Here is a 26237-nt window from a genome sequence, read left to right as displayed (position 1 = left end):
CACCATACTATACTATGATAACTAATTATTTTTAAATAGTTACTAGCTAATACTGAGCTATTAAATTAATAAGTATTGTATCTCGTAAACGTAAAAAAAAATATTTAGGAAAAGAATTATAAAAATTATGACTATTATATAATAAAGACATAACAAAACTTAATAAACAAATGCTTTTAAATGAAAAATTTATTCAAAATTTACTATCATAGCAATCTTAGTGGATAACGTGCAATAATTTTAATTTAATTATAACATAAAATACTCTCAACTTAATGATTTATGATTAAGAAAAAATTAATTTTGAATAATCAACGATTTATTAAGTAAATTTGAGGATTTACAAGTTTAGTTACAAACAATTGCATAAAGTTCTATTAGGCGAGCCCAGTACGCTGGGCGTGTCCAGAGCTTAACAGAGGCATAAGTCTCATAGAACTAGCCACACACATAAGCCCAGGGGTGTTTTACGAGTGCTCCGGCCCAGGGCGAGCCCCAAGCGAGTCCAAATTCTTCCTTTTAAAACAGAGTCCATACCATATAAAAAGGAAAATATCATCCTCAATATGTTCCGTCAGCGATCATACTGCTTCTAACACAACCTACCAATAAAAACCTACAACTTTTGTAACAGGCAATCAGATTCAGAGACATAAAGGTAATTGAAAAGAAAAACGCACACAGAAGGACAATGTAATTTTCTAAAGCGGAGAATGTGATCTATGTTTATTTTACTGCAAACAGATTCACTTATTTGTTTTTCTATTTGTTCAAGCGGATCCTCGCAATAGCAGCTATGAAAATCAGAAATTATGAGCACCAAAAAACAAAATACAGATTTAGTAACGGCCCTTCGAATTATTCCCTAGTCTAGAAGACTATATACTATATGTAGAAAAGCTTAAATGAGATATGGCCCCATATTTCTGGAGAATGAGAAATAACCAACCTCAAAATATAGTTTTAACATCCAAATCCAGTTTTAACTTCTACCTTTCTCTTACACGTGTGTGAAGGCTAAATGCTATTTTCATGAAACATGATAAATAAGTAACAGAGGAAATTGATGGATCAGGAAAACTAAGTTTCTATTGCTGTCACAAAAGAGAAATTAGAGCAAGGCTTCCTCCGGAAGGAAGAAGCTTTTCATTGTAGTTGGCCGTGGAAAGGCTGAGATTGAGATAGAAGTGAAGATGGAAAGATCTGTGAGTTTAAGATGAGCCATGGGCGAAGCAGAAACAAATTTACACTAGTACATATCTGAACAAAATACAAGCGAGAGAAGATGGACACTAGTCGTTGGAAGGCAAAGTAATATCTGACATTATTCAAGTGACAGTTGGAACAGAAAATACTTTTATGTCACTGCAGAATATTTTTCAAACAACACGTTACTCCTCAGCTGCTTCCTCCACTCCCAACTGCTTGCTATATGTGGATAAATTTACCAATGAGCTTCTACAGCAATCCTTCTCCTGCCAATAACAGAAAGTACAATTCCAATAAAAGCAACAGAAGGGAAGAACCAATATTTCATGAAAAACAAACGTGACAAAGGGAATCTGATTTAGGAAACAAATCTGGTACTATAGCCCAAAGCTCACAAATTTCAAGAACAAATTTATTTATTTTTTGTTGAGAAGGAAGAATAAACAATTTTATATAACAGAAGAAAACTTACGGAGCTCATCAATAGAGATACTGCTGACACTTTCACCACCTTTTATAAGCCGAATCCTCCCTGTGAAAAAATTGTATAACATCAGATGCTTTTAACATCTGATTCACGGACAACGCAGTTTTTCATACAATAATACAGCAGCAGCAGGTGGCAGCTATGTATTATTAAATAATTATTTTGCAGTATATTTTTATGTCGGTTATCTCGTATTTATGAAACTATTAGGTGATCAGATACAGAATCTAAAGCAGAGTAACATCTCAAAAGCTGTTTAGCACATTTACTCCCTCAAACTCGATTTCAATGTTATGCTTTCTATTTTACTTGTACCAGTTCAAAGTCTCCAGATTGATGCAATGGTTCAACTTTTAATTCCCAAAATAAACTACTATCTTACTTTAATATGTGGTTACCAAAACTTATGAACAGGGAAAAAGATATAAGATGATATAATGAATGGCAGCTCTAACTCGCAGGATACCGTGACAAATTAACACTCCTTTTATCCAAAAGTTTCAGTAATGCATCTCCATCTTGTAACACCATACAAGATTTGACAACACCTTAGAATATACTCCTATAACATTCAAAATTTAAAGATAAAAAAACATATTCATGGCTAAAACATCATTTGATGTTCTTCCTCAAACAATCTTTCCTTCGACAAGTATAAGTAAATCATGCAAGTCTGATATAAATTTCTAAATGTGTTTCTAAATATCTGTGTCCAATGAAATAATCACATAATATAGGGTGCAAGGAGTACCATTCAATGCAATGTTAGACACCCACATCTTCAAATATGACAAACCACGTGGGCTTACAATAAACATAAGGACTTACCATCTCTGCGCACACAAATTTCTGGTATGCTTTTAACTTCACCGCTGAGACTATCATTATAGACTCTGGTTTCAATATCACCCTCAATGTAGACTGAGGAGCTGATAGAACATATACATTAGAGAATAAACGAGAAACAAAATGTGGTATATAGACGGAAAAAAAGGTGCCTTACTTTTTGGTAAGTTGCTGAACGGAGTACTGCCCAAGCATATCATTGTGCACCGCGACCCTATGCCACTGACCAGGCTTAGGCAAGTTTCTGTCTCCCGTGATTCTCTGATCGAACATGCCACCTGTTCCAACTGTGAAGATAGTTACAGTTCGGCCATTTCTCAATATTTTCTGCACGGGAGATTGCCCAACTCTGCCACATATAATAGCCTGTCAAAAAAAAAATATCCTGCCTTTAAATTGGTCTTTCGGTTACCCGAAAAAACAAAACGAACAAAAATTGAAAAGATAAAATATGACACATCTTTAACATTTTATGTTAGGAAACCAAAATAGATAATCTGACAGTTTCTTTTATTTGGCTATGGTTTTGGAGCGATGGGATTTCTCAAACAAAAACACTGTTCAGAAATCGCATTTCAACTCCAGCTTCCATCATTCCTGTCAAATATATCTTTAACTAAAATAGCTTCATTCTCAACCAAGTTCCTTTTAATTTCTACCAAAAGGTTGTACTTACCCAAGCAGTGTGAATGCAGCTCTTCAGGATCATATCTCCAACACAGAACATAAATATATATATGTGAAAACCTACTTAAATTTCAACAAATACTAGATCTAAACCAGTACTGTTAAAAGTACAGTGAGATCAATGCTAAGAACCTTATGGGTCATTTAGTTCAATTGTGGGATAGACAAGGATATTCCATGGAATTAGCTATCCCGCCTTCTATATAGGATAGTTAATACCATCATTTTGGTAAAAATTTATACCGGTATTAGCTAATACCCATTACCAAACATGGGATAAATACAATCCCAAATTCTATCCAGGGATTAGTATCCTTATCCCTATTACCAAACGACCCCTTAAAGGTTGAAGCCTATCAAGTTAAATTCTGGATCTACCTATGCACCCAAGCCTCATATGGAGTCGGTTGCAACAATTTTTTAGTGCAAACTCAGAATGATCAAAGAGCAAAACAAAAGTCAGTGTAATAAGATAATGGAATAAAATTAGATTAAACACTTAAAGAACACAATCTAATCAAATAGGAGTAGAAAATTGCTCATAAAACTAACATATACTTGTACAACATGTTAGCCTTCTTGTCATTCATTCTTTGACTTCTACTTGTACACAATTTATGACTCAACTTCAATACGCTTATAGGGCTTTCAACAAGAGCACATACCTTGTGCACACCCCGAAAATTCCAGCCCTTTCTGGGATCCACACTTTGCAACTGCAAATCGGGCTTTGCGGGAAGAAAATCATCATCATCAATTTCTATAGCTTCTTTATTACTTACAGGCCCATCGTCATCACTAAGAAATGTACCAGTTGAATAACACAACCTAGAGCTTCCTTGCACACCCATGACTGTAAAATGCAATAAAACAACCATTATCATAAAGAAAACTACTTTTTCAGAATGGCCACCAACTGTTCGGTCAAAATCCTCTTTTTCGAACCTATGTCTTCAATTTAACAAGTACTATTACAAGAATCAGTAATAAACAAAATGAATAAATACAATGAAAGTGTGATTGTTTACCAAGGGAAGAACAGGGTGTTGTGGCAGGAGAGACGCGTAAAAATTTGACGATTTTAGCAGCCATTGAATTCATTTTTAAGCTGAACGGAACTCAGAGACGGGAGAATTAGGGGACAAGGAGGGTTTTAGTTTTACCGCTATACACACTTCATACGGGTCGGGTTTGTACCTTGGGCCAGGCAGAGTTTGCCTGTATGGACCCGAGTACTAAGCACCAATTTGCTTCTCGTTTGTCTTGCCCTAATTTTAGTCAAAAATAGCACGGGCTAGCCAGTTTTCGGACTGCCAGCGTTTGCCAAGTTATAGCCATTATTTTATTGCAACAAAGACCGGTCCAGTATAATATACTGTAGTTGCAGTATATTATACTGGAGTATGTTCCGAATTTTGAGCGTGTTTCGTTCAGATTTATCTTTTCATTAAAAGTGATTAAATTTCAATGACTTTTGAAATTGTGGCTATTTTTGAATGACCACTTGTAAATCTGGCTATTTTTGAATTTCATTTGACAAGTTCGACTTTTAAAATGGTCCTCGCCTTTATCAGTTTTGTTTAATTGAATCTTTACCTAATTATGCTATATTATATTTATTTTATATAATATAATTTAATCCCTTGTTTAATTAGACTTCTCCTACTCTTTGCTAAATGTAAAAATAGCACGGTATAGCCAGTTTTCGGACTGGTCAATCAAAAATAGCCAGCATTTACCAAGTCAATGAAAAATAGTCACTATTTTGCTGCAATAGAGACCGGTCCAGCATCATATACTGGAGTTCGGTGCACTTGTGTATGAACTCCAGCATATTATGCTGGACCGGTATACTTTGCTGGCTCCAGTATATTATACTGGAGACTGGAGCACCGGTGCTCCAAACTCCAGTATATTATACTGGACCAATATACTTGCTGGAACTCCAGTATATTATGCTGGAGTTCTAGTGTACTTATGCTGGAACTCCATCATATTATGCTGGAGTTCCAACATACAATTCTGGAACTCCAGTATAATATGTTGGAGTTCAAGTATACTTATGCTGGAACTCCAGCATAATATACTGGAGTATTTTCCGGGTTTTGAACAGTGTCTTCGCTCAGATTTATCTTTATATAAAAAGTGGCTAAATTTCGATTACTTTTGAAATTGAGCTATTTTTGAACGACCAGTTGTAAATCTGGCTATTTTTAAAATTTACCCTTGCTAAATGTGTGAGATAATTAATAAGACCTTCTTTTATTGACCAATAATGCCAATGTTTAACGTGTTAAGAGTATTGGTTGCAACATTAACAAGTCTTAAATTCAAACCTTATCAATTCATCAATTCAGACTCGCGTTTGTCTCGGTTATACTTCTCGATGTGGCTTAGCTCCATGCCTAAACCTATTTCAAACAGTAAAAATTAATTATAGTAGAGGAATAGTCATCTTCAAGAACATTACATACATAACCATTTCAATCGTTGATGCAACAATTCTCGCGACTTATTTCTCTATGATATTATCATTATTCTTAAGCCATAGTTTCAATTTGGAATTTCCATAAATGTTCCTTATTTACTTGTTCATGAATAACAATTAATTTTTCAAAAAAAAAAAAGAAAGATTGAAGTGTTACAAATGGGCATTGACAAAATAAATTAATGTACTATCATCACTAGTTGAATAATTCTTTAGTTGGCCTTAGAGCTTGAGAAACGAGTTTATTTTCGTAAAGCACATTGATCTATATGTTCTAGGGTCGTAAATCTTCGTCATATTAAGTTTCACAAGTATGGACAGAATAAAACAAAAGTGAATTTTTTTTTTTTTTTGGCTAATAGTGTGAAATCAAATGCTATTTGCGTAGCTACCCCTTGAAGAGAGAAAGAGCGAGTCGGCCGTTAGGGAAGAAAATGGGAGTAGAGGTTATTCCCATGTTGTGAGATAAGCAAGCACTCCACGTTTAGATGAGTTTGATGAGAAAATATGTAACTAACTTCATCATTTAATCCCTTTTTACATAGTGTAATTTTACTAATATAACCTTAATCTCGGAAGGAGCATTGAGGGCATCATTGTGAAAAAAGTAACAAAATCCGTGATAGCATATGAATAGGACACTCCCCTAACCCCATCACCCACGTCTTCTGTAAAAAAGAAGGTAGGAGCAACAATATAATAATGAAAAGGAAAGTTAAGGGAAGAAACAACCCAACTCTTGTAAATATTGAACCATTGTGTTTGGCAAGAGCAAAACCAACTTCTTCAAAGAAAATGAAGATGGAGAAGGGAAGTTTTCATAGTATTCGAACATGGAAAAATCCCAGCTCTCTCCTAAGGTATTCACAAATCAATGGCTTTGCCATGTCCCTGCAACAAAAAGTGAATGAGAGATTCCCCAAGTTGCTTGATGTCAAGAACCCCATGCAAAAGACTGAAAAGGGTGGCCCCAAGGGAAAAAACAAGATGATCAAATGGGCCAAACCTGCACAACTTCTGCCAAAGGAAATTGGTTCCTTTTTCAGTAATGGTTCTCGCAACAAGAAACCATTTCAAAGCTCTAAAAATGACAGAAATGATAATGCTGACGCTTTGGATGACTGCACAGAAGAACGAGATGCGCTGATTGCCTCCAGGAAAAAAGGCAACAAGTTTAGGACTTTGTTGGAAGATTCAATAGAGGGGTTAACATTGAGCAGGTCAGGTTCATTCAAGAAGATAATGAGAATCATAGGTACAAAGGGAAAGCAAAGGAAGAAGAAAGATGAAGCAACATCAGAAACGTCAACTGGCACAAGAAAGCAACCACGGATTTTGTTCCCAAATCTTTCAGGGACCAAGTTCAGGTTCAGGACGAGGGTTAGATTTCGCTTCAACAATTGGAAGACCAACAAAGCAGATACTGGAACAGACTTTGAAGGTGCTGACTGTGGTGCTGTTAAAAATGCCGAGACAGGGAAAATGTCGAAAACCATTAGCTGGGCATCAATCCAGAGGCCTACTGGTTACTGCATCATTAGAAGCATGAAATCCATACACAAAAGAATGATGAAACAGGGGAGAAAATGCAAACATGAAGATGGGGACGAACAAGAGAAAGTTGAACTGGAATTATGCAAGAAAAGGATACTCATGGGAGACAAATGTCGACCGCTCAGTGCATCCGGCAGCCTTCATTACGATCAGAATGGCATTCTACTACCAGAAGTTCTTCCATATCAAGAGTTATAAGCATTTTAAAGTTGAATGTGTGATGCTCATTTCTGCACATTTTAGATTTTTAGGTAGGGTAAACTCTTCATCTATCAGTAAGAATTTCAGCTGAACAGCAACTTTGTCCACTGTACATTTGTGAAGTTAAGACCTTATTGTAATTGTACCTGCTTCTTTGATATACTCCCGTACATATGCTTTTTGAGACTGTAGGAGTTAACCATAAATCAGCATATCCTTGGACCTGGGCAAGCACGACCATTCAAATCTTCCTCAAGTTTTCATCATAAATATGCAGTTCTCAGATCATCAACAGAGCTCAAATGATATTAATTTGTTGGGACTTTGTCGCATCAGCTAATTAATACTAGAGGAACTACGGGACAAAGCCTGCAGCTTCCAATAGTAGATTAGTACCACCAAAAAGGACCAAAAAGGAGCAAAAGAAATAAAGTAAAGGTGCTACAAGGCCAAAAGACCACACATCAGCAAAACATATTGAGAACTACAACCGCAGATGTACATGGTCATAGCTTCAAAGGCTTTAACCCAAGCGATGCCCTAAGCCTGTTGGCTTCTGCTATCTCTGGATCTGGATGATCTGTTCCATCATCTTTCTTTTCTTTCTTCTCCTTCTTTTCCTTCTTCTTCTTGGGTTCATCCCGAGCAGGACTAGCACTGCTGCGAGCATGCCTTTTACGACGATCATCATCACGGTCTTTACGGTCTCTGCTTCTACTTCTGCTCCTAGAATAACTCCTGTGTCGACCACGCTCACGGTCACGTCTATCACGCTCTCTGGCATCCCTGTCCCTTTCTCGATCCCTCTCTCGGCCATAGTCCTTATCGTCTCTGAGGCGATGACGGTCCCGGTCCCTGTCTCTATCCCTGTCACGTCTGCCACGTTCCCTGTCATAATCACGATCTCTGTCATAGTCTCTATCATAATCTCGATCTCTATCATAGTCACGATCCCTGGAAAAAAAGAGGCATAGAAGCTCAAATCAGAAAACAAAAAGAAACCAAGCCCAACAAGGGAAAAGGCATAGCGGCTCGTATCGTAAAGCTAATGTTCTAATCACGGTTTGGTCACTGAGAAGTAATATGATAACACTACCACTGCAGAAATCTAAAATCACAAAGTGTAGCCAAACTAATTACACTATTACCAATTGAAACAATTGGACAGCGGAAATGTATGATCTATCATACTTCTCAACTGCACACTGTCAGTGCAGAGAAACCTGGCAAGATCACAATATTTTTTTATATAGGAAGCTGTGCTGATCACCAAAAGGCCTAAAATGCCATAATGGTTGTAACATGTGAAGTATGTGCTTTGAGTAATAGTTCCCGAGTATCTCTGGGTACTTCAACAATCAGCTTCCAATCAAACAGCAATCAACATACTATGAAATAGTGAACAAAATTTCACTTAACCATGTTTATGTCAGGGTCACCACCTTCAACCCTGACAGATAGCCCCCAACCAGACTCCTACAAAAACAGGAGCTTGACAAGCTACAGTTTTTCTGAATGATTTCAAAACCATTAAAATCATATATAATGATGCACACGCTCTGAAATGAACACCGGGTAATGGTATCAACTTGAAACAGTCACAGTCCACATCTAATAGGAGTTATTTGCAGTTGTAGGACCCATATCCATGTGCTCCACTTTACACAAGTCAGTCGAGGCAAATGAAGAGTCCAGGCCTCAATGCATACATAAACGAAATAGATAACCATACCAAAAAAAACCAAAAGGATTTTACAGTACATAAACGAAATAGATAACCATACCAAAAAAAACCAAAAGGATTTTACAGTACATAAACGAAATAGATAACCATACCAAAAAAAACCAAAAGGATTTTACAGTAACGAAAAAAGATCAACAGATGATTGAGCTCTACCTGTATTTGTGACTATCTCGTCTTCTATCCCGATCTCTATCCCTAGTTGGACTTCCCCCACGATAGTAATCCTGCATTATTCAATATCAATAATCAGAATACTGGATCGAACCTTAAAACAACGATGTCCATGTAAAACTAAGCACGTAAAATTAACCTTTTCATGCTCATCGTCTAATCCAGTGGCAAGTGGTTCATCTTCATCCTTTTCCTCTTCCTCTTCAAAGTCATCTTCCAACGCACTCCTTCGAGGTTCCAGTTGTCCATTATGCTCCAATTGCGATCTGGTGGCAACACATGATACATGAGAAACTAAGAGAACACACACATAAAGAGTAGAGAAAAAAATAAAGAACTAGAAGTACATGCACTGTAAAATAATTTGGAGGCATTAACAGCAAAGAGAGAGATCTTAGCATCACGAACACTACAAAAAAAAAATAGCAGGAGAAACACCTGACAAAATAGACAATTACAGAGTTTTTTAATATTGGACAATCAAGGAAGTTTTCTCTTTCCAATTGATATTTTTGTGATCTAGACGTGTGTTTTGGGCTCATTATAATTTTCCTCTGTGATTTCATCTTAAGCAAATTGAACTTTCAACTTAACTGATACAAGCTGGCTTAGATCTCCTAGTAATTGTGTTAAATGAACTGAGCAAAATTCTTGCAACGTATAGGCTTCAATGGCATAAGTCTTTTTCCCCATCACTGCTAATGTCATCAGGAAGCAGAAATGGCGAAAAGGACAGCACAACATCCATTACAAAATATAAACAAACAAAAACATAACAACCAGCCTCCCTCCTAGAAGCACAAGTCTTGTTTGGAGCAACGTAATCCATCACTACGCAAACTTGAGTAGGGGCTAATTAAACCAGCCAAAATTACATACTTATTTACAAAGTAGAGTCTTTATTTTTTTCTAATCAACCCAAGCTAATTGGATATTCAATAAATTAATCATGTTGTGCATAATTTTATGGTCGTCCATTTAGGTGAACAAAGAGTAAAGTAAATTAGTCCACTTTTTTTACAAACCTTTTCTTGATGCGAGGCAAAGCAATATCACAAGAGTAATCTGTCGTCAGAAGCTCGTCAATATACTCATCCACGTGTGTCAGTGCATACTCTGCCACAACCCAAAAAAAAAAATTAGGACTCAAATCATCATAGTTTTATTTGAATCACCCAACAAAACCAAAAAAAAAGGCAAGAAAAACTTACGCCCATCAGCTAATTTACGTCTGAGCTTCCGATAATCATTGTAGAGAGGCTCAAGGTATCGATAAATATCGATATCTGTACCTGTAATCCGCAAATAAAAAGCCCCAAGAGCACGAACATACTTGTAATCTTCGTTTTTTATGAACTCCACAACTATGTCTTTTTCAGGCTGGATTTGGAGCATCTTCATGACAAGGCATATAAAGGGTGTGGGTTTTCGATTGCCGCCGAATGTACCACCGAGGTGGTCGAGTTCCATGGCTTTGTCGACTAGGGTTTCTGCTGTCAACCCGAAACATTGTTCTTTCCAGTAGGTGTTTTGGTATATTTTGGACCTGAGAATTTTCTCCACCAGATTCTGTGGGTTCGTTCCCCTAATGCTCTTTGCCAATGGATCGGTGCGATTCGCCATAACTGTCAAACCCTAATCGGATCCGAGTGGAGAGGTTTTTGGGAGAAAGCCCCAAATATGGGAAAGAAGAAATCGAAAGGCAAAGGAGTATATATAATGTAATAATGTGGCTTCTTGGGCCTTTGAGGCGGTCGGCTATATAGAGAAAACAAAGTAATCCTGTATATTTACATATGGTAAGTAGTCCTTCAAATTTACAAAATAAAATACTCTTTAATCATGAAATAACTATTTCAATATTTTTAAAATTGAAGTCATTATTTGTATAGTGTTTGGTGGTGAAGTTTTGAGTTTCAAGTGAAATAATTGTCAAATATTGAGATAGTGGTATGATTATGTATCTCAAATGATGTTTTATGAATCCATAATTCTCACAAATAGTCCTTCCACGCAAAATTTCATACTAGACTGAAAATCGTTCATTATTAATGTTGTCAAATGATCTCTTAATCTTTGGAGGTATACCAAAAATGGCCCTTTATATATAAGATATAGGTTCTTTAGTTTGTAAAAGTGGGAGTATATTTGAGCCTCCTAACACAAAAATGAATTTACGCTTACCTAATGCATATTAGGATAGCAAAATTAACTCATGAAAATATATGATAGATCAATTTAGGTCACAAGTCAGACCAACTAAAAATTGAGCTGATTTGGATAAATATGGAGCTCAAATTAACCCACTATTTTTCTTTGATTTAATATGTTAGATATAGTCATAATAAGGAAATTACTTATTAATTTTATTTGTAATTAAAAAATGAGAGAATTACACAAAAATACAGTCCACCTATATACATTGCAGCAGAATAATCCAGTTACAACTTTGCAAATCTGTAGCCCATTAACAATAGGCCAAAGTTTGAAAAATAAGTATTTTTTTTATTCTGCAGATCTTCAAGCACGAAAATTCTGTGATTTGTTTTTTTTCTTCCCCAAGTTTGTATATATATTCCTATTCCAGCTACAAAAAATTCAAATTCACATATAATGCAACTTGAAAACCTTAAATTTTCTTCTTTTCCAAGTTCCAAATAGTATAAATAAAAAATAAAAATTGAAAAAATTATTGCACGTTCATGATTTTGCAAATATCAACAAGAAAAGTATATTTATACATAGATTGAACATATAAAATTTTAATTTTAGATTTAACTACACATGTGAATTTCATGTATAGTGATGTATAACTTTGTATAAACTTGTATATACAATCTCTAATAATGTATATCAGAAAAATAAGACAAAGAAGAAGAAAAGAAGAAAGTGTCGAACATCCATGGATGCCTATTGTACACGTACAATGTATATACATACTTATACATTAAAAATATATCTAATTTATACAACATGGTACGCATATATACACACTTATACATATTTATACAATATTGTATAAGTGTGTATAAACACTACCTATACAAATTTACACCAGAAAACACCTTCTGTCCATCACCACATTACAATTTTCGGTGGTTGCTGGTGTTGAATTTTTCCGGCGAGGCTTTGGCATTCAAATCTGGACTTCGCCAGTAGTAAAGGATGAAACAAAAACTAAGAGAAATAAGAAAATATGAGACGAGGTCGCCGGAGATGCTCTTTTAGGCAAGATCTGATAGTCTTAGGCCAGATCTGATAGTTTTTGGACTTCCTTAACCTCTTTTTGTCAATTAACTTAAAAATCAAAATCTAATTGACATAGAATGCGAGGATTATCACGAGTGTGTACAAAAAAATTCTGTTATTTTTAGGGAGAACGAAAAGAGAGGCGAGTGAAGAGAGATTGAGTATGCTGTGAAAGAAGAAAGAAGAAATGAAAAAAAACCCTAGAAGTATATCTTTAATAATGGGCTAAAGACTGAAAAGTTTCTTTCAAATTATATACAACCTGGGCCTAACCGGGTAAAGGTTTCAAACCTAGGCCGTTTTAGTTGGGCTGCTGTGCCAAGTGATTAATACATAATTCTATCTTAAAAAATCATAATAAGAAATAAACAAGGAAACTAAACATTATGATCCAATTTGGCCCATCTTTGACCCAGCCTCGAAGAGCTGCTCAATCGGCTTGCTCATCTTCAAAGAAGAAGAGGAAGAAGACTATGTAAAAAGCAGGAAGATTTCACACTCTTATTTGACGAGATATGGAATAGCTTCTCTTAAGCTTCACCTGAAACTTTTCAAACGAGACTTACCAAACTTAACGAGCGGATCGCAAGTTCGACAAACCAACAAAAGATTGCAGTAAGCAACACAGCAATTATAAAAACATCCGGGCAGATAGATTCAGCAATATTTTCAATCAATTATGTCTTCACATACCACTCTAATCATTGTATTATCATAGTGAATTGATATATATTCTTACCTTAATTATGACGTCACCATAATAAATTAATATGATTTGATGTTAACTGGTAAATCTTTACCGTAGAATTACCATTACATCTACCACTCAGATGGCCGATACAAGTAAGCTTCTTACAAGCACTAATAGAAATATAATTTAAATCTCGAAATCTACAATATATTGGAGAAGGATTATCACGAAAATTTTTATTTTGTGTCTCACACACTGACACTAGTTGTGTGAGGCCTCTTTTTTGTCTCACAACTGTGTGGGTCCCAGAATTTTGTGGACCAAAAGAGGCCTCACACAACTAATGTAAGTTGTGTGAGACATAAAATAAAATCACTCGATTATCACCAACATTAAAAGAAAAGTAACCAAGGAGCTACAGCGGGAGAGAAGGAGAGAACATTCATTAACTCCTTTAAACTGAGCTATTTCCTGTGACATTCAACACCTTCAACCAAAATCAAATGGCTGAAAGAAGAACATCCCCTAATATTTTAGCTATCGAGAAAAAAATGATATAAATAAAAAACACATAAACTTTGAGGATCTCTCTAAAGAGGTCTGCCATCATAATGTACTTTGACAAGGAATACCAGAGATAATGAACAAAAACCTATAAGGATAAGACACACAAAAAGAATGTCACTGGCAAAATACAGTATGTTTCATCTTTGAACTTGGTCGGCTACATGGTTGCTAGTGGTCGAAGAAGAGGCCGTCCTGCCATTCAGTATCCCGTTATCAACAGGCGGACTTAATCCCCACTTCCCTTCGGATTCCAGGGGTTCAATCACTTTAACAGTTCCATCTGACAACCCAACTGCAAATTGGCTAGGCTCCTGTGGATGTGCTGCAACTACTAATGGATAGACAGCTTGACTTCTGTGACATACAACAGGTGCGTTAGTCAGGATTCTTTTAGTACCAAAAACATCACAACTAATGAAACGAAACTAACAAACTAGTACATGAATCAACATCTTACGAAATGAACGAATAACACATTTTAACATGTTAGATGAATGACCAAAATATTTGGATTTGCAGTAAGTGGATAACATAAGAAAGATTCAATAACTGCTAATCTGTTCTTACCCAGTCAACACTGCCTGGGGCAAATATGCTGAGGGAGCAACACGACATCTGAGTCTTAGTGTATCAGCATCAAATACACCAACATTGCCATCAGAAAAGGAAGCATAAACTAATTGACTGTTACAGGAGTAAGCCGCGTAGGTTATTGGTGCAGAAAGTGCATCTTGAGGGACCCACTGCGAGAAACAGAATCAATAAGAAAACAAAACAGTCACGTGTCTATAATTTGAAATATTTAGGCATTTGTTTTACCTGGCGAATTCTTTCCATTTTTGATGCATCATAAATTGCTAACTGTGTTTCATGAGATACTAGCAAACGGACTTGGTCCGAGTGAAATTGTACTCGAGTGTCACCGCTAGGTGCTTTACCAGCAGGCAGCTGAATGGGAACTGATTTTCTCTTGTCCCATGTATCAATGCTCCATAAACAGAGCTGCAGTGATTGGATTCCATGTTAGTACATAAGAAATAAGATATATATATATATATATATATATATATATATATAGCATGTCAAAGCACTACTAGATATGCACATACAGCAATACATGAAAACAAAATACAGAGACATGATTGGCAGTTGTATTCAACTCCAAGCTTCAAGCCATTAATATGTTCATTATCAAGCTTCAAAAGGGGAGGGGGGCAACTTATCATCATGTTCACAATCACATTTGAATCAACATTGCTATGCCTGATGTATCGATAGAGTTCAACTCAGATATTTTTGGTGAAAGTAAACAAGCAATAGATCCCCCCCCCCCCCCACCCCACCCCAAAAGAAGAAAGTAAAGAAACTGAAGGCTGCGGCTGGCTCTAAGAGAAAGCCAATTGAATAAAATGTAGGTTCTGTACTTGTTCCTCTATCCTTTAATGGTTCAAAGAAAATAACACAAGGCATAGGAAGAAATAGAAAAAAGACAGAAGACCGACTTACCTGAGCATCAGCACCTGACGAAACCAATATGTTGAGGTTGGTGGAGAATGCAAGACCAGTTATGCGCTTCTGATGGCCCTTCAACTTAGATTTTACCTATGGATTAAATGCAGTAACATAAAAATGGGTCATTTAACCAACTCACAGATGTCATTGAATATTGAAGTGGTTGTACGAATTACCTCGTCGACCCTAACGTTATAAATGTGGATTGTTGAATCCTCCATGCCAATGGCTATAATGTTGTTATCTTGAGGATGGAACGCTAAGAAAGTTGAAGCCGGCGGAGGTGGCATGAACGTTGTCATTACCTATATATCTCAGTTATTATCATAATTCATATAACAAACCACTCAAATGGTATGTTACAAGAACAGGACCCTCTTCTATACACATACCTTGAATGTCATCATATTGAATAATGAAACTTTTCCACCAGCAGCTGACATTACATAAGAGTCATTCTTTGAAAGGGCTATGCAAGGAACAGCCTCTTCCAAATTGACACCTGAGACATCATTAGCCATAAGAAGACCACTGTTCGGTTGCCAATGTTGTGGAACAACATTAGCAGTGGCCTTTAAGACCCCAAGGCATTTCAGAAATTCGTTTGCATAACATTTTGAAAATAAATATGTAGCTAAGACAGCTGTCAGTTAATCTTTATTACCTTGCCACTTGGATTTTGTTCATTGCGGGCCCACTTCCACAGCTTTTGAGTACCATTTGAAGCAAGTGCCAGGACACCAACACCAGAATTTGTATAAAGAAGCCGTGCAACCTAAATACAAGTGCCAGTTGAAGGATTACATGTTGAATCACATTACAGAAGAAGTGCACACAAATGAGATAACGCACCTTGTTACTTGAATCTGAGCTCTCAGGCATGGTAACCATCCTGCATTGAGCTTGATCTAAAATTTCAGTCAACTGCCAAGGTTTGGCCTTATCTGAAACATCCTCCAATATTCTTGGTTTCTCCATGCTTCTGGGCACAGAATCAACTCCATTCTGCAAAGAAAGTCGGCAGAATAAAAATTTATCCGAGGATAAATTCACTAATTTGTAATACTATAGCAAATTCAGCAGTTCAAGAATACAGAATAACAAGGTTCTTCAAGTTACAGTACAGCGCATGCAAGTTAAAGAACAAATTAGACTACTTGCACAGAAGACTAGAATTATAGGCCACCTCTTACCATAATTCATACACACAATGTTTGAAGCCAAAATATGCTCTTAGTAACAGATTGTAGGACTACCATCATTCATGCAGACTAGAAAGACTATACTGAGAAAGAAAAAAATTGAAATAGCACATACAAGGATGGGAGAAGGCCTGACAGGAGAGCTTCTTTCCACTTTACAATTGACAGGAGTAACATTTGGAACAGAAGAGCCAGAAGCCTGCTAAAAAAAGACAAGAAGATCTTTTACTTCTAACATAACAACTATGCACAGACTAAACGGAAGAAGCAATCAACCATCAATACCTTAATAGCAGCTGCTTCAATGGGTGATCTTAGTGCTTCAAAAGGTGGGGCTTCAACTGTCCTTAAGGATCTCATACCAGCAGCATTTCCCAGTATCTTAATCCCATTGTCAGCAGTAGTAACAGCAAGAAGATTTCCCTCCTTGTTGAATCTCAAGCGCGGAAGACTCTGCAACAACCACCAAACTTACAGCCATCTTCAAACTATTCTAAATATTCAAGGAAAAGTTCCAATTTGCTTTGTAGCTTTCATTTTCATTTTGTTTTTCTTTTTGTGGTGTATCTAGGAGATGGTTGCTCAAATGAAACTATAGAACTGGCATAAGCACTAACCGGGAGACCACCATCTGCATCTATAGTTGTAAGAATGTTAATGCTGTCCATGTCCCAAAATTTTATCTGGCTATCTTCACCCACAGCCAAGAAATGATTCTGTGTAGTGTCAAACTGCACAACACCAGCTGATTTCTTTCTAAACCCAGTATAAGTCCTCTTTATGGCTCCTTCACTTTCATTCCATTCCACAAGAAAAGAATCACCTTCTTTACCAGTTCCACACGAGAACAATCTATAAGCATGAAAAATCAACATCAGACAGTTAATAAAAGTCACTGGAGGCAGGGAATACTCATAAAGACCAACAACATACAGTAAATAATGGTTTCTCCTGCAACCCTACCTACTACCATCAGCACTATAAAGCATGGTGGTACACCAATGACCAGGAGCATCATAATCAACTCGAGATCCCATATTGTCATACAGCCAAGCTTTTATTTTCCCATCTATAGCAGTAGAAAAAATGAACTGCATATAGAAATAAAAAAGGGACGTTATTTGAGGGATGCAAACACCACTAGTAAGCAAGTAAACACCTGGAAATACAGCAATAAGGCCTTAACGTACTTTTCAAATAAAGTTGATTTAGTATAAAGAATTCCCGTCTAAACATAAAAATAAATGCTAATATGTTATCTATATTTTCAGAATCATAAGCAACTACTGCTTAAATCATATCACAGTATCTCCAAATGCACCCAGGTACAGCAAGTGCACCCATACCTCATATAGAAAGATTGAGATAGGCAATAATTTCTCAGGTGGTATAGTGGACCATCAGCGCTAAAATAATTTACATTTGACTAATTCTGCATTCCATTTGTGCATAGAAGCCCATCAATGGACGGATTGATGCAGATTCAGATGAGTGGTATGGGCTTACAGAAAGATGATTGTATCCTCCCTGGACTTGCATGGAAATTTTACAAAGTGATCAACCAAAACCCTATTAAGTTTTTTTCGGTTTCCACCAATAACTATAAGGTTTATTCTCTTTCCTAGCACATTGAATCTAGAATAAAATAAAAAGGTTGTATGATGGTGACAACTGAGTAATTAAACAGAATCGCTTCCTTCAATGTGACAACCATTTGTGATGACTCTATAAAAGGTAAGAAGAATGCCAATGAATGTTACCTAGCAGTAGCAACAGTAAGCAGTTAAATTTTTACCCTATTTTAAGCAGAACGCTGCACCTAATTTTGTTAAATTTTTCAAATACCAGGGAGTGGATTAGTGAAATGTTATTCAATCCTGAAGCAATGACAAGCAATCAATGCAAAGTTTTTCCATATCTGAAAATACCTGAATGTTCTCCTTCTGATGAGGGCATATGGAGTATACAGGAGCTTCATGTCCTTCAAAATTAAACAGCTTTCTTCCTGTTATATCCCACACCTGTTTCAAAATTTCCATTCAGCATTTTCCTAAACGAGTTTGGAATTCCAACTGTAATAATGAAGCTTCTGATGTTACCTTTATCAACTTATCATCTCCACATGTTACTACACATAACTGCTTGTTTGGATAAGCGAATGCTAAGTCATTGACACTCCCAGCATGTGCATCCATCTTGAATCACAAGGGTGCAGGCAAGAAGTTATGAGTGTTAGCTTTTAAGTTTGCCAGAGCATATGTTTCCACTTATTCAAAGAAGAGGGTGGAAAAAACAACAGAAAAATCTACCTCCAAATGCTGGCGTAAATCGCTTCTTCCAATAGTGGCATACAGATGGACCAAATGCTTAGAGAATGCAACTCCTGCAATACAAAGTAGAGTTATAAACATCCACAAGAACATCTACAAAAACAAAAATAAAGAAGAGCACACACCAACAAAGGTCCCATCTGGACTCCACGCAACACGGCTTACAGAAAATGGTGCATCTTTGGCAGCAGAAGCCTGTGAAAACTCTCAGTTGTCAGGAACGAAAAAAAGTATATAACCATTCGAGAAATCTTAAAGACATCAAACCAAAGGCTCAACCACAGCACTACATATTTGTGAAGAGACTAGTCTCTCAACTTATAGAAGAACTGAGAGTTAATTTGAATTTTCAACCATATGCCACATAAAAGAGAAACCATATTGAAGAAAAAACTAAAAGCCAAAGCTTGTATGTTTTTTTCACTTCCAGAGAATCAAGTTTTGAAGAATGTTGTATCGATTAACCTGAAATGTCAGAGTACAAGCTTGAATATCCCATATTTTAAATGCTTTTGAAACCAACTTCTCTCGCATTGCGACTTCCCAAAGCGTTATTTCACCATTGCTGGATCCAACTGTTCATCGCAAACCAGAAGTTAGAAGAAGAAGATATCTTAACAGCATTGAGTTTTATCGCTGCTATTCACACGGACACAGAAACAAAAGGAATACACGGACAGAAGATCTTAAACATTTATATACCGAGCAGCAATGTGTGATGAGAAGGATGAAAGTCCATGCTAGTGACTGAGGATCCTTGCTGCAGAGTAAAAGCTACTGTCCTTGGTAAGTCATCGAGGGACCAAGAAGCTTGCTGACGAACTGTAGGATATGTAACCTGAAAGGAAAGAAGAAAAACAAAATTTAATGAATTTGATATGATCTGATAAGATGATACTAATAAATTTGAGGGTGAATTCAGCAGGAGGAAAACAAAAAAGAAAATATATCATTTAACGGAAGATCCATCTTCAGCAATACCTCCTCAACAGACGGTGCAGGTCGTAAACGTTTCATTAATTGCTCATGATCAGCATTCTGATAGTCAAGCATACCTAATGTAGCTGGAGGTGTGATGGGACGCTTCAAGATTGAAACTGTTCAAGAGCACAAAATACGGTGAGCAGAAGTGGAATATCATCTCTGACAGACCAAATACTCATAGTAGTATCAGTTGTCTGCTTGACTGCTTCATGTCCAAACCAACTAACCCAAAGTATTCAAAGTTATATTTTGCAAGATCTTGAGTTCACTCTTTAGAAGGCAAGCAATCCAGTTCTCAAACACATCAATTGTGGACCACTTTAGAGGCATCAGATTGTTGATGAAGCATTTTCATCCTCAAGCAAACAAGAGCTACTATTCTTTTTTTTATTTTATGAAGTAGGTAAATTAAGAGCTACTATTCTTTCTTCCAGCCCGTTATTTGGAACTTCATTACGATTTATATGTTGAAATCGATGTTTAATTATTGACTAGAATACTATTGACATGTCGTTTCTAATGAATTGTCTTTTCTTTTTCCGTCTTTCTGAGCCGAGGGTCTACAGGAAACAGCTTCTCTGCCCTATCGGGGTAGGGGTAAGGTCTGCGTACACATTACCCTCCCCAGACCCCACTTTGTGGGATTTTACTAGGTAGTTGTTGTTGTTGTTGTTGTAGAATACTATTGACATGCATTCTAGAATATTGAGAAATTTGCTAATCGAGCTACACAGTAATTTTTCTTGGCCTCTCAAAACTCATGTTCTTGTTAAGTTTTAACATATTTAAAGCATAATCAAAGGTATCCACTGAAAGTCAGGCCCCTAGACGTTCAAAGAACACTAGTTAAAACTCGCCTTGATTTGGTGGAACAGGAAGGGATGATGCTGTCACAACAGCTGCTTGGACAGATGAAGAAGCAGCGGCATTTGCCATCCAACCTGCTAAAGCATTGGCATTTGCAGCTGCTGCTGCTGCGGGTGGAAAGGGCTGGAAGCAACAAATTAAAGTACATGATTGAACTGAGTGAGACAAGCAAAGGTGTCATTAAGTGAAGAATAAGTTAAAATCAAAATTATCATAACTAGAGTAACCACAAAGAATCATACCCCATGTGCCCCTAGTGATGTAAAAGCAGCAGGTTTTGCAACAGCTGCAACAGGAAGATTAACAGGTGCAGGTGCAACAGCCCCATTTGGAGGAGTGCATGTATGATCTGTAAACAGTGTCTTAATGTCAGGGTTTGGCCTTGGGTTCTTACAAAGCTGGTGCTGCCAGTTGAGACTGCAGAAAATGGCAAAGTGAAAGATCAAATCAGAACACACAGCTCCAAGAAACTGCCAAGATGAAAACCAAAATATTCAATCCCAAGAAGCATACTACAGGTGACCTTTAGACAAAAGACAAGAAAGGTATTAATCACGAGAAGTATACATGTGAGAAGACAGCACATCTAGGTTATCTTGCAATATAAGAACTAAGTCAAGTCGTTAAGATCATCTTATAGAGTGGCACCAACATGCCCTCATTGTACTTGAGAACTAAAGGAACTTGAAAGCCAAAAAAGTAACGAAAGGTAATTGACAATATTCTTGTTAACAAGGGAGAAACAACTGAAACATAAGACCAATTGCATCCCCTATGCATGTTTGTTGACTCGATTATGGAGAAAATTAGCATGATTCAGTCATCTGCTGAGGCAAGGAGCTGTAAAGCCAATAGAGCCCAATACAAAGTTCACAAATGCCAGCATGTTCATCGAGCAGTCAGCACTAAAGTATCTTGTTCTTTTTTTGGCGATGTAAAGAAGATAAAGAAAATGATCACCAAATCTAGAAGCTGTTATTATCCTTCTTGATGTTTTAGCATTGCAAAAACAAAACAAAACAAAAATCTTCACCTTTGATTGATTAATGTACGCAATCTTGAAGATCTCAAAGTCGGAAAGACGAGTTTTTCACGGAAAAGAGGATTTGCTTCGATCAATTTCTTCAGCTCTATCAACATTATGCTACGAGCCGTCTTGGTGTCACCATACTTCGAAAGCTGCTCGTTCTCTCTGAAATCAAGTAATCAAACAAGTTATTCAGAAGGTCGTTACTTGACTTATGTCGAATTGCTAAAACTCACTTCAGGAAAGATAAAGATCAAGCATTGAGAAAGAAAGACTACACAAACTGAAATAGTCATTCTACAAGCATTCAGCACGAATCCTAATTCACAGAAAACCTGTAGGCTCAAAAGAAATTCCAGCAACTCAACAACTCAATATGCAGCTTTGAGCCATAGGAAAAACACTCAGAGACTGTTTTCATATAAATATACATGTACTCAATATCCTAGAAGCCTTAGATCTCAGACAATCTACATACCAAACTCGGCATTTTGCCCTCCTTCTATCTCGAAAGTTAAGTCTACAATTTACTTCCTATTTGTTCTTACACAACAGGAAAAGAAGGTGACCAAAAAGAGAATCCCTGTAAATATTATGGTAAATTAACATTTAAAAGGTACATAGAACAAAAACTTTTCATTTTTCTGCATAAGAGGGACTGATCAGGAAAGCCAAGAAGTAAAAAGAAGACATTCAATATAAGAAACCAAGAATATTACCCTCTATCTCATCTATAACAACCTTACCTCCATAGTACTACATGATGAGGCGAAATTTATTGCAACTACAATTGATTTATTATTCAATAAGGGAGCATAGAACTACCTTTGTGCATTTATGATTGAACATAAGGTCGTACTCTTCATTTAATTCCATGTTTTGACATAAATTTATCGTCTTACCTATTCCTCCCAATAAAAAGTTTAATTGTTTATTCTGAAACCTTTCCCAGTTGAGATACTAATAAATGCATTTAGTTATTAGGTTTTCACTACAGTCGAATTAAATCGAATAATTAATTTCCAAATCTGGTTCAAGTTCAAGCATATGAAGTTCCACACTGCAAAAAATTTGACTAACTTGTCTAGATTGACTGTAGAGAGGACAGTCCAATCAAGGAACATGATCAAACCAGCAATTGAACCAAGACAGAGAAAGTGGACCCTGATTATTGGTCCTTCTCGAGAGGTCAGGGAGCCATTTCGAGGATATTACCAGTCATACCATGGCTTTAGAAAAGAAATATATTCAACCACATGAGAATAACATCTAAGCTTCCACCTAACAGGCTAATTTTTTCAATTTTTCACTCTACAGGACTGAATTAACAGTTACAAAGTGTATTTACTACAAGTCCACCAAGACGGTAAGAGAAACAACTAAACCGTAACCAGTCCTCAAATATTGCCAGAATCTCAGAACTGCCACCAATGAGAATTTGGAATCTCAGTATGCAGCAATTACAAGCCTCTTATGAATGCAAAAGCCTTTTAATTTTATTCCCTCTCGTTCTCTAATCATAAACCTTTTACCAATGCACAAGCAATTTCTTCTTTCTACGTGGCTATGCATGGATATTCTTTTCACATAACATGAGAAAATAGCTACCTGAAATTGGTAAGTGTCAAGAGCTGAGTGATCTCTTTGTAAAGGTCCTCATTGAATGTAGAAAACACTTTCAAATCATTCACAAGAATCTCAACTGCCTTTGCCTTGTCTTGCCTAAGATGACAGCACACCATGCAAAAGAGAAAAAAAAGGTCAAATCAGAGCCATACTTGGCGGAAATGTATCAAAGGCACGGTAAAGTAACAACAGGGACATACCGATCAAGAGCTTCAAGATATTTCTGCTTTCTTATCTCAAAAAATATTTTCATTGAGTATCTGTTGTCATCAACTTTAGTAAATCCAGACAGGTACTTCTCAACTTCATCCCATTCACCAGCATGTACTTTCTCCTCAAAGTATTTCATATTGAAGAAAAATCCTGATTCTTGCTCTAGCCTGCAAACAAAATCACATTTTTTTAGAGAGGTTAATCATTTTCAAGCACAGAAATTCATATAACAGAAAAGGCAACGTTTTCACTTTTCACACACTTATAAATCGATACCAACCAAAAAAGACTAGAAATTGAAACACTCTATGCAATTGAAGCTAGAAAAGTTTTAATTTTTTATAAAGATATAATGGTACTAGAAAGTTATCAAGCCGCACACAAATCTATTTATGAACTTTAAACCTCATCATTTCGTAACTTCATTTCCAAGAAGCATAAAATAAGCAACAACGAAAAATTAAAAATCGGTCGCACATTAAATGTATCTCATTAACTCTGCACAAGAATTTCACAAAAATAAAAAACAAAAACCAACAGAAAAAAAAGAAGAGGAAAAATCAAACCGAAAAAAAAACAGACCGTGCAAAAACTCACAGTACAACTAGCTACATCAAGTGGTTTTTCTTTTCCTTTTTTCCTTTTTTAGATAAATTACCAGAACAACCTCAAAAACTAAACACATACTTAATTCTTTAGTTTTCAGTTTCAAGGAGAAAAAAGTTTTCACTTTCAAGCACCAAGTAAAAATAGTAAAAACACACAGATAACATGATAATAAAATCCAAAACAAAACACATAGATGTGTGTGAGAGAGAAAGAAACACAAAAAAATTAAAAAATTGAAAATAAAAAAGAACATACTTGTGAACAGACTCCTTAAATTTCTCCTCTTCAAGGAACTGGAGTATGAGGAACACCAATTCTCTGCTGAGTGAAGACATTTTAATCAAATAACCTCCGATCCCACAACTCCGCAGATCTAAGCCCTAGATATCCACACGCGCTACAATTTCTAGGGTTTCAGCTCTTCCTCTCGCACCAAAAACAATTAAAAAATCGCTGCTTGATTTTCAAAGCCAAAAAGAAGAGAAATTATATGTAGAGAGAGAAACTATGGCTATGGCTATAGAGAGAGAGAGAGAGAGAGAGAGAGAGAGAGAGAGAGAGGGGTAGAGAGAAGGGGGAGGAAGGGGGTCTATTTGTAGTGGGGGAAAGAGGAGTACAGAAGATGGAAATGAAGGTTGGGGGGTGGGGGAGGACTTGGTCTCGCTATCTTCGATGCGTTTATCAGTAGCCTATCTTTTTCCACTGACCTATCAGTAATAAGATATTTTGCTTATCAGTTTTGTGGATAAGTGGTTGTGATAAGCAGTATTACTTATCGTGGTACTTGGGTTTGCGTATAGATAAGGAGAATGTGACTGGAGTTGCGGATTTGAAATGGGGAATTCAAATGGAGTTGAATATTCGGGTTGAATTACGAATTCCCGTCGTGGGTTACGTGTGTTATTTGATGAGAACCAGTACTCTTGTTTCGGCGGAATTTATTTCCTCCTCTAATTTCTCGCGATATTTCAACTTTTCGTTTTGTTATCATATTGTGGTATGGGAAGTTGTATTTTTGGTCATGTCAGAAGAAAAGAGTTTGTTTTAAAAGATAAACAATTCGGAGGACCAGCGCGTGTTCAATCACTTGCTGAGATAAGGTGGGTCCCTTTAGTTTCTTGTCTCACTTAAACGTGGTTCATTCAAGTAATCATCAGGCGCGTGATCTCCGAAAGGCATTTTTGCTTTCCTTTTTCTTTTTAGCTTAATCTTAAAACATTCTCCATATTTTATTTGGAAACAAGGATTACCATAATATTTAGAATAAGAATTTTTTAAATGTTTTTCTATTACAGGATGAGAAGAGAAAGGAAAAGTAACAATTAGAAGACTTTGAAAAAAATAAGGTAGTAGTAGGATGTTTTCCAAATTTAAGTGTGTATTTGAAATTTATAAGAAATATTGAGGGATATTTAATCTATTCAAACTTGTTAATAATTTACGCCCTAACTAACGGACGAAAAAATTATAACCATCACTTAAAATTGGCAAATTACGGTAAAATAAGTAATACATTCAGTTCAAAGTGACTAAAATAGATGAGAATTGACTATCACAAGAAAATAAGACTTTTTAAGTTAATTCAGTAAATATGCATAGAGATTTTTTTATAAACAACCAAATCTAGAGCATCATGGTGAATAAGGTAAGAAGTTGACTAAAAAGTAGTATTTTTAAATGCATGTCCAAAAAAGAAAAAGAAATAAGGATTTGGTTGTGGTTGAATGGAAGGAAAAGAAAGTTAGATTTTTCTATAAACAGCCAAATCTAGAGCAACTTGGTGAATAAGATAAGAAATTGACTATAGTAAGTATTTTTAAATGAATATCCAAAATAAGAAAAAGAAATAAGGATTTGGTTATGTGGCTGAATGGAAGAAAAATAAAGTTATTCATATCTCAGAATCTATGTGGATAACAATTCATAGTATGCAAATACTTGTACATCAGCCTACTAATTGCATGAATTTTGAC

The 26237-nt window shown here is 36.2% G+C and overlaps 3 protein-coding genes across 4 annotated transcripts; all 3 read right to left on the bottom strand.

The window, feature by feature from the left end:
- LOC109231413 (single-stranded DNA-binding protein, mitochondrial) lies at window positions 1156-4382 on the bottom strand. Its single transcript, XM_019397079.1, has 6 exons — window positions 4258-4382; window positions 3895-4082; window positions 2700-2908; window positions 2525-2625; window positions 1682-1741; window positions 1156-1475 (listed from the first exon to the last, which is right to left on the bottom strand). The coding sequence occupies exons 1-6, from the start codon at window positions 4328-4330 to the stop codon at window positions 1459-1461; spliced, it is 648 nt and encodes a 215-aa protein (XP_019252624.1). The 5' UTR covers window positions 4331-4382; the 3' UTR covers window positions 1156-1458.
- Window positions 7687-11112, bottom strand: LOC109231412 (pre-mRNA-splicing factor 38). The gene is made up of 5 exons (XM_019397078.1): window positions 10599-11112; window positions 10413-10503; window positions 9527-9653; window positions 9370-9440; window positions 7687-8426 (listed from the first exon to the last, which is right to left on the bottom strand). Exons 1-5 carry the CDS (start codon window positions 11008-11010, stop codon window positions 7979-7981), a joined length of 1149 nt encoding a protein of 382 aa, XP_019252623.1. The 5' UTR covers window positions 11011-11112; the 3' UTR covers window positions 7687-7978.
- On the bottom strand, window positions 13751-24836 carry LOC109231411 (topless-related protein 3-like). 2 transcript variants are annotated; one of them, XM_019397076.1, is made up of 25 exons: window positions 24520-24836; window positions 23643-23822; window positions 23425-23538; window positions 21823-21981; window positions 21032-21206; window positions 20780-20912; window positions 19920-20035; window positions 19641-19776; window positions 19404-19513; window positions 19064-19133; window positions 18918-18991; window positions 18708-18803; window positions 18537-18629; window positions 17572-17699; window positions 17226-17460; window positions 16894-17061; window positions 16724-16810; window positions 16259-16411; window positions 16071-16181; window positions 15799-15978; window positions 15583-15711; window positions 15401-15496; window positions 14714-14896; window positions 14462-14637; window positions 13751-14248 (listed from the first exon to the last, which is right to left on the bottom strand). In XM_019397076.1, exons 1-25 carry the CDS (start codon window positions 24597-24599, stop codon window positions 14032-14034), a joined length of 3399 nt encoding a protein of 1132 aa, XP_019252621.1. In that variant the 5' UTR covers window positions 24600-24836; the 3' UTR covers window positions 13751-14031. The 2 variants fall into 2 exon arrangements, with proteins under 2 accessions (XP_019252621.1, XP_019252622.1); XM_019397077.1 differs by having other exon boundaries at window positions 16724-16807.

Source organism: Nicotiana attenuata, chromosome 8 (assembly GCF_001879085.1).
Source record: "Nicotiana attenuata strain UT chromosome 8, NIATTr2, whole genome shotgun sequence".
Taxonomy (NCBI): domain Eukaryota; kingdom Viridiplantae; phylum Streptophyta; class Magnoliopsida; order Solanales; family Solanaceae; genus Nicotiana; species Nicotiana attenuata.
The sequence above is the reverse complement of the archived record's forward strand: the minus strand, read 5'-3'. Positions and strand labels throughout refer to the sequence as shown.

Coding starts and splice junctions, on each gene's coding strand:
- LOC109231411 (XM_019397076.1), bottom strand. CDS start 24,599: ATGTCTTCACTCAGCAGAGAATTGGTGTTCCTCATACTCCAGTTCCTT. Junction 17,062..17,225: donor ATGCAGATGGTGGTCTCCCG/GTTAGTGCTTAT, acceptor TGGTTGTTGCAG/AGTCTTCCGCGCTTGAGATT. Junction 14,638..14,713: donor AAATGGAAAGAATTCGCCAG/GTAAAACAAATG, acceptor TGTTTCTCGCAG/TGGGTCCCTCAAGATGCACT.
- LOC109231412 (XM_019397078.1), bottom strand. CDS start 11,010: ATGGCGAATCGCACCGATCCATTGGCAAAGAGCATTAGGGGAACGAAC. Junction 9,654..10,412: donor TTGCCTCGCATCAAGAAAAG/GTTTGTAAAAAA, acceptor TGTTGCCACCAG/ATCGCAATTGGAGCATAATG. Junction 8,427..9,369: donor CGAGATAGTCACAAATACAG/GTAGAGCTCAAT, acceptor CTTTTTTTCCAG/GGATCGTGACTATGATAGAG.
- LOC109231413 (XM_019397079.1), bottom strand. CDS start 4,330: ATGAATTCAATGGCTGCTAAAATCGTCAAATTTTTACGCGTCTCTCCT. Junction 4,083..4,257: donor AACACCCTGTTCTTCCCTTG/GTAAACAATCAC, acceptor TGCATTTTACAG/TCATGGGTGTGCAAGGAAGC. Junction 1,742..2,524: donor AATTTGTGTGCGCAGAGATG/GTAAGTCCTTAT, acceptor ATTTTTTCACAG/GGAGGATTCGGCTTATAAAA.